The 8,752-nt window shown below is 44.7% G+C and overlaps 1 protein-coding gene across 2 annotated transcripts in view; it reads right to left on the bottom strand.

Moving 5' to 3' along the window:
* Positions 1 to 3,601: 3,601 nt before the first annotated feature.
* Positions 3,602 to 8,752, bottom strand: part of SETX (senataxin) — a 76,343-nt gene continuing 71,192 nt past the window's right edge. For both annotated transcript variants that reach the window (XM_082619262.1, XM_082619263.1), the window contains exon 26: positions 3,602 to 7,165. In XM_082619262.1, coding sequence (XP_082475388.1) covers positions 6,413 to 7,165 — 753 coding nt within the window. In that variant the 3' untranslated portion in view covers positions 3,602 to 6,412. The remainder of the gene's footprint in view (positions 7,166 to 8,752) is intronic.

Below are 8,752 nucleotides of genomic sequence, written 5' to 3'. Positions count from 1 at the left end.
AAAGGTCTGAGCACTGCCTGGGAAAACTCTTCTACGTGGGTACCAGAGGAATGCGACAGGAAAAACAGTAACAACCCCAGAGTCCATCAGAGTAGAATGGGCAAACTGGGGCGTGTTCCTAAAATGGAATACTACCCTCCACCCAAAAAGAGGGGATAACGGCTAGTCATCTCAGAAATGTAAGGATGAGGGGGAGAAAAGTCAGCCCCAGAATACCCATTGTATATAACATAAACTTCAAAATTAAGTAAATATAATTTGGGGATGTGCAGTGAAACTTTATACAAACTACAGAACTCAGAATTCGGGTTACAACTAGGTGGAGGGGGGTGGTGGGGAGGAGTGTTTGGAAGAAACATGGAGTGACCTTTCCAGGTGTCAGCAGTGACGTTTCTTATGATGGGGGGGGGTACACGGGTGTCTATTTTATTATGTCTTTCCTTTTACGTCGGTCTTATATACACTCTGATGTGTATGATTTATTTCACAAAAGTTTTAAGAGCCAGGTCTGTGCCAATCAGTGGTCTGAGAATCACTGTGGACATAGACCGTCCCCAGGTCACGTATTTGTTTTTTAACTTGCTTGGGATGCCAACCTTAATTCACGCAGGAAGATGAAAACTTCCCTTAGTGGCTGCTTTCTAACTTTGTAAAGACTGAAAATTAAGCCTGAGATGATGTAGTACATTAAAACGATAGTGATGTTTTTATATCAAATTGTATGTTACTTAAAGTGTATTTGATGGCTCAAGTGTTAACATTTAAGAGAATTTGGCATATTCATGTCAGATTAGTTTTGTTATTTCAAATAGAAACCTACTAAATAACTCAGTTTAGGATTAAATGGAAAAGTTTAAGAACATTGTATTAAATGTTATTTATTTTATTATTATTATTTTTTGATATGAGGAAAAGAAACCTCAGGTTTTCTGGTTTCTTTTATATTTTGAATTTTATTTTCTTATACAGCAGGTTCTTATTAGCTATCCATTTTATACATATTAGTGTATGTATGTAAATGGTATTTTTAAAAAGAACTAGAGATTCACCATGTTTATGAGTTTATTAGATTCACTAGATCAGTTTAAATACTAGAAGAGGTGGCAATTAAAGGGCTTAAAAAGAAAATTAGGGAACAGTTCTCAGAGCTTTCTGAGATGCTCTTCCTGGGTTATAATCCTCAAATTTGGCTCAAATAAAAATTTCCAATTTTTTCTTTTAAAAAGTTTAATTAAAAAAATTTTTAAAAATAGATTTAATTTATAAATGCACTTTAAAAAGAAGAGTGATGCCCTTATGCCTTCCTTTTTATGGCAGTAGACTATAAAGATAGATCAGAATTGACTATTTCAGATACTTGCAATGACCAGGGGGGTATTTGGTAAAGGAAGCAGCAGCAATGTTTCATAGTTTTCTGGAGGACCAGGAGAAGAGGTCCCTGTTGAGTGGGGACTGTGGGAAAATCCTCATAGAAAACCCATCCCTCTGACCAGAGGAACCAAGATAAGATGTCCCTGTGACCTGAATGGTGGCAGTGTGGTTTTTGTTTTGTGTTTTTAAAAAATTTTTATGGGAGTATAGTTGATTTTAAATGTTGTGTTAGTTTCTGCTGTACAGCAAAACAAATCAGTTATACATATACATATATCCATTCTTTTTAAGATTCTTTTCCCATATAGGCCGTTACAGACTAATGAGAAGAGTTCCCTGTGCTATACAGCAGGTCCTTATTAGTTACCTATTTTATACATAGTAGTGTGTACATGTCAATCCTAATCTCCCAATTTATCCCTCCCCCTCCCCTTCCCCCCGGTAACCATAAGTTTGTTTTCTACATCTGTGACTCTATTTCTGTTTTGTAAAAAGCTCATTTGTACCATTTTTGTAGATTCCACATATAAGCGACATCATATGATATTTGTCTGACTTACTTCACTCAGTATGACCATCTCTAAGTCCATGCATGTTGCTGCAAATGGCATTATTTCGTTCTTTTTTTATGGCCGAGTAATACTCCACTGTATATACGTACCACATCTTCTTTATCCACTCCTCTGGGGATGGACATTTAGGTTGCTTCCATGCCCTGGCTATTGTAAATAGCGCTGCAATAAACATCAGGGTGCACGCATCTTTTCGAATTATGGTTTTCTCTGGATATATTCCCAGACCTCCTTCCCCAGCCCCACTGTGCAGCCCTTGGGAATCTCCTTCTGAACAAAAGCAGAGATGGCCAGATGGCTTTTGGTGGTGGGCCTCGCCCCACTCAGGGCCCCTGTGGGGGGACCATTACTGAGGAAGGCAGACGTGACCCCGATGGGCCCCAAGGCTGCTCCCCTTTCCTCCTGAACCCTTAGGAGCCAGGCCGCAAGGCTGGCCACTCGACAGAAACACCCGAGAGTGAGTTTAAGCTTAAGTTTAAAAAAGAACAAGGCCACAAGTACTTGCCCCCATACCCATGAAATCAGGAATTCTAGAGTAGGGCCCGGGAGTGGGAATTTTTCCGAAGTTCCCCCAGGTGACTCTAAAGCGCACCTCCCAGGCTGAAAACTACTAACAATTTGATTGGCAGCAATGCTGCTTAGACCAAAGGCAACAGTGTCCACCAGCACGGCTGGGCCCAAGCTCTAACGAAGAGAGCACAAAGGCAGCTCCTGTGGTTCCGAGCACCGTCCAACTGCAGACACCATTTACGCCATTTGACTTGGCAAATGCCTTCTGTACAGCAGGACGGGGTGACGATAACTCAGGTCCTTTCAGAGTTATGGAGGGATCCCCTGTGTACAGAACCCGCCTTCACGGTGCTGCAAAACATTGGAAATTCTATTTAAGCTGAAGCTAAATTTTAGTTCCCTCCCTGAATTATTTATTCCTCAAACAATAAATGGCGAAACCCAGGAGATGGTGGTGACAGCGCGTGTGCTGGTCAGGAGGGACTTTAAAAATCACTGCTCCAGCTGCTGCAGCAACGAATTCCACAAATAAAACGGCCATCGCACAGCGCTCACCTCCCATCAGGTCACTTGGCAAGCTGATCTCGCCCCAGAACACGTACGTCACTTTACCCTCGTGGGTGGTTGGTGCCTCCATCCGGAATGAGCGGGAGGCCCAGCGAAGCTGGCGGTGCCCACGTGCTGGCGGAGCACAGCACGTCTGACTGCGCCCCCTGAAGCCACTGCTTTTATAAAACGAGTTGTACTTTTGTAACCAGCAGTGGTGACCCCCAACTTGGCCATCTATTCCCTGTGCCCCCATTGGTGCCCCGGGAGCTCCTTTCGTGGGTCACTGTTCATCCGTCCCTCCTCTCTCACCCGCTCCCCAATCTCAGCCTGGAGGTGAGCGTGCGTTTCTGGACCAACCGTCAACGTGTAACTGACACCACAACTAGCCACAGTGCACCCTGCAACCTTACGGGTAAGATTCCAAGAACAGCTGAGAAGCCAGGAGAGCTGGGGGTGCGGACTGGATGAGAAACCTGAATACAACAAATCCCCACCAGGTAATTTCGGCATCAAATAAATCTAATGGCAGACTAAAATGGAGTATCTGGGAAGTACCTTGAACCTTCATTCAAAAACACATAACTCCTAACCCACGTCAGTTTTCTTGTTTCCACTTTTAATTCTGCCATTTTCTCTTAATGTTCAGGTTTTAACAAAGACAACAGGGCTATTGCTTGCCAAATCCCAGCTAGGAATTCAGAGCATAGAAAGAACCAAAACTACAGCAAAAAAATTATCAATCTGCACAACTAACTTTAGAAAATAGTTTAGTACAATTTTGTTATAAAATTCATTTACAGGAGGTTAATCACATGTACTTATCAAATTTGTTCCTGATAATACATGAAAACACAGAACTAAATAAACTGTGCACAGTAAATCCAAGGCAAATTATATACAAAGAAGCAAAACAATTTTTTTTTTTGCGGTACGCGGGCCTCTCACTGTTGTGGCCTCTCCCGTTGCGGAGCACAGGCTCCGGACGCGCAGGCTCAGCGGCCATAGCTCACGGGCCCAGCCGCTCCGCAGCATGTGGGATCTTCCCAGACCAGGGCACGAACCCGTGTCCCCTGCATCGGCAGGCGGAATCTCAACCACTGTGCCACCAGGGAAGCCCCAAAACAAATTTTTAAGTAGAATATATTCATGTTGAAAGAACTAAGATCAAAAGAAGGCCACTTTCTTATAATGCCACAGCAAGGACGAAACTAACAGCCGTATCTTTCACCTGCAATAAGGTTAACCACCGATCAACACTGCTGTGACAGCCACAGCAAGAAAGGCCACACTGTACATATGAAATGCTTAATGCAAATACATACACCAACCGGAACCACAAATCGATTCCAATGCAACGTCAGGTATGACTGTTTCCTGCTGGAAGAGGCTGTCAGGACACAGGCTTGCTCCTTACAAGGGATGATGCACTAATTCTCGCGTTACCAGACTACTAGGTGGAAGGTGAACCAAAAGTGAACACAACGTGTGAGAACAGGCACCAAACTTAACTGCAAATAACATCGTTTGGGTGGGGCGGCAAAGTACGTACGGTGGGGAGCACTTACTTCACGTGTTGTGTGAGCGGAGTGGGAGAAGTTCCTGACCCCAGCTCTTTCCAGCATGCCTCTTCTGTAAGCTTACAGGGTTCAGATTCTCTAACTTGTCGCTACAAGTGTCTGCTAAATGAAGCATTTTACCAAGATAGCAGGAAAGTAAACTTAAACAATGAGCTTTCTTGCCAAAGGCCAGGCAGGAAGCTTACGAAGCCCCTGACCCAGAGTGGGGCTCAGCCCGCCTCTGTCAACGGGGAGCAGGGGTTGACTGTGGGGACAGAGCACGTGCTCCCCGAGTGACAGGAGTGTTCAATCCCATCAGCAGAGGTCTGGAAACCAGAGGGAGGGACGAGGGTAACAAAGAAGTAGCATGCTTAAACCTTTGGCAACCATTTTTTTTAAAGCTCTTAATAACCTGCTTCAGTAGAATTCCTGATGAACACAAAGCCCTTTTTGCTTAAAAAGCAGATGACTGAAAAAGTTTCAGATGGTGCACCTTCATCTTCAGGAATGCGTGCTTTCTCCCCCAAATTAACTAGGGCTGCAAAGCATTCACTACAAACCGCTAGTTCAAACAATGGTCAACTGTTACTAACACAGATTCTCAGTCTGTGATACCTCAACATCAGTGTGTGTGCGCTTGGAAAACTGGACTTTGAAATTAGGCAGCCCTGCCCTCAATCAAGTCTCTCAAATCGCCACCCACCGTGGCCACTTCCTTTCACAGAAGCACAACCCCTCTAACCAGATCTTCCACCACAGCCGTGTATTTGCGTCACTTACGATGGTTTCCAAAGATCATAGGCAATCTGTCAACTCTCTTCCTGTTCTCAACTCCCAAGTATTTGCACTCCTCTCCCATCCTTTGCTTTTTAGAGGATGTTTCTCTCCTGCCTAAAATATTGTATCTGGTCTGCCCTACCTGGTTCCCAAGCTGCCTGGTGACCAGAATCCCTTGGGAAGATGCTAAACATCCAGCTTTTCATGAGTTGGATTCTCTTGGCGATCTACAGGCTTCCACAAGCCACCCCAGCACTGACCTAATACTTGGCAACCACTGGATTTGTAACCCACCAGTTGCAGGAAATTCACAATATGCTGGGGGCATCTGAATGACATTTCAAGAATTATTCTTTCATCTCACATTCTTCTATCTCACGAAGAATGAGAGTTTTAGCTAGAGAACTATGTGCTGACTACAATGGGCAGACGAACTTGTCGCAGAAATGTAACATCCTGTGCCAAGGTGCCTCGTCTAAAAAGGTGCAGGAGTGGAACTTCACCTAACAGAGCTCTGCTTCCCAGGGTCTTGCCCAGGACACTCCAGTTGGTTTAACAGGACTCTGACCCAACGCACTGACTCGCTTCTCTCAGGCCGCCTGGGCTGTTAAAGACGTCTGTTTGCTACAACAATCTTTGAAAGGACCTGCCCTCCTCCCATCTTTTTTTTAAATATAAGGTTTGTTCCGTTGAAAATGATTCACATTTTAAGCAGGGGAAAGAAAAGCTGTCTACCGGATTAAATTTTAAGAGGATTCTGTTATTTGCTATACAAAGATACATTCCAACTTTTACAGCATCCTCTCCAGTCTGACCTTTTCTACAGAAGAACAAGAGATCAACATTTTAAGTCTTCGAGGACATTATTACTGATACACAAATGCCTTCTGAAAGCTTTTGCAACTGACAAAAAGTACTGAAGATGACCAAGAGGCCCATGTGTTAGGATACATTTTCTGTTTTCCCACAGCACACAAACTCCTTTAAGGAAAAAAGTAATCTTATCTGGACAGTCCTACTAGCTGGTTATCTGAAGTTTGCAGTAATGCTTGTGGCTGACAGTCTCATTTGGCTCCACTATAAAAGTTTCCTCTTCTTCAAGCAACTGTCCTCCTCCTCCGGTCCCCCCTCGTCCCAGCCTGAGTTCCTCTTTGTGTGGTGGCTCAGAGAGCCACGCCTCTCCTGATCCCCCTCGGTGAAGGCCCTGGTCTCCCTCCTGTGGCTGAGTGCCTCCCCTCCCTGGGCACATTTTCTCTTACTCGTGGAAGCATCGGTACTAGCAGCTGGAGGGTCGCACTGCGCGTGAGGTCTGTGGTCGTTCACAGCAGCAGCCTTGGCGGGGGGCTGCTGCCCGATACTGGTCGGATCCTGGTGACTTCTGGGGGAGCCTGGCTCTCCAGAGGGAGGCGTTTTTCCAGAATACTGGGGGCTCGAGGGCTGCAGCTCACTGAGGCATTTCCCGCTGGCTTCACAGCCCAAGCCCATCCTCTTAAGCAGTCGTGGGTCCCGAAGCCAGTCCTGAATGGGTGGCCTTTCAGGGTCCTTTGCAGTAACAGTGACAGTGGCTTCTTTGGAGTCAGAGGGTGAGGGGTACAGGGAAGAAGCAAGAGACATCATGGCTAATTCACTGTCTGGCTTGTTGCTGGGCACTCCGCCCTGGGGTCTGGACACCTCTGGGGCGATAGCAAGAGGGTGAGTCAGACTTCTCTGCAGTACGGGCTTGAGTTTCAGAATCTTCATTGCATCGTGTCTATAGTTTTTGTCGCAAGTCTTAATAATGGCACCACGCTTCTGCGCATTCTGAATCAGGTGGTTCCAATGCTGGTTTTCCTTGAAACAAAGAGAAGGAAAAAAATTACATCCCAAAGAAACACTCATATGCTTGGGAAGCAGAGGTTCCAGCTTTCACTTCTGAACAAATAGTAAGTATACTTTCGTGAACAGATTTTCAAGAATCCATTACTTGTTAGACAAGGCTGAAAGGAAAAATACGGTGGAATACAGATCTATAAAGCCACGCTGCTAGAAAAGAACACTGGGCACCACCTCTAAGAAAGAACTTCCACCATTTTACCACTGTTACTCAGGCCACGTGGTGAATTAGCTGTCATGCAAATCTGTACCAACTGCCGGTAGCCTCATGTAGCTATTTAATCTTCAATTAAGTAAAATTTAAAATTCATTTCCTCAGTTGCACCAGCCACATTTCAAGTGCTCAGCAGCCACATGTGACTAGGGTTAGTATCCTGGACAATACAGACACAGAAGGGCTCCGTCATCCCACCAAGTTCCCTTTGACACTGCTGATCCTAGAGACTTGCCTGCCTCCGGCCAAGGCTAACATTCTGGAAGAGGAAGGCTGGGTTTCAGAAAGCTCTAACTTTTGAGTGTATACTGACTGTTCTAGAAAGAGGTCCATAGCTTTCATCAAATTCCCAAAGGCTTCCCAAACTCCAAAGGGCTAAGCCATCTTAATCCACTGAGATAACTATTCCAAAGATATTGTCCTACTTTTGTGTCTTTTCTAGAAGAACTTAAATTATGAAAAGCACATCTAAACGGAAAAACAAAACAAAAACCCAATTCACGCATCTCTCCTCTCTTCCTTTTAGAGTTTCCTCAGCAATAAATTGCTTCTTTACAACCATCAGAACTTGGGCCTCTTTAGACAGAAGAAAGAGAGAGTATGAGGGAGGAAAAAAGACGGAGACTGAAGGAAAGAGAAGAAAAGGATTGCTCCCCTCATGGGGGCTCCTGCACTGTTCATGAAGGTGGGTAAGGGTATAGCAGTGAAGCTGCATACATAGTACTGACCTGCTGTGTGACCTTGGTCAAGTCACTTGACCTCTCTGAGCCTGTTTCCTCACTGTAAAGTATGAATAGTATTTTATTTAAATGACTCTAAAACGTGCTTTGAAATAAAATAAAATAAATAAAATGCGCTTTATTTTCACATTTTACCGTTTCTGACTTTGGGGTGCCTCTTGGCCAGGCAGCAGTTTCCATGTATGTAATCCTGGAGGAATTCATGGCTGGGCAACTACAACCTCTTGACTTTTAGTCAACAAACCACTTTTAAAAAGCACGAGTCCTGGCTCTTGCCTGAAAAATCTTTCCACAGACATCTTCAGATAAGACAAGAAAGTATCAGCACTACAACTTGGAGAATGGAGATCAGAAGTTGGAAAAAACCCCGGGATCACAGTGGGGACCTCTCATGAGATGCCTCTGACTGCACAGGGAACGGTTCGAGCGTGAGCAAGGGTACATGGGATGGTGAATGGGGACGACCAGAGTGTTAGTCTGAAAGTGAGATGCTTTCAGGGGTGTCTTAGTCTACCTATTTTGCTGTTTTTCCTATGTATGAACAAGAGTGGTATGACACTGGGTTGGCCAAAAAGTTCATTCAGATGTTAC

This window comes from Mesoplodon mirus (assembly GCF_964341445.2).
Source record: "Mesoplodon mirus genome assembly, chromosome: 1".
Classification (NCBI taxonomy): domain Eukaryota; kingdom Metazoa; phylum Chordata; class Mammalia; order Artiodactyla; family Ziphiidae; genus Mesoplodon; species Mesoplodon mirus.
This window is presented reverse-complemented; position numbering and strand designations above follow the sequence as displayed.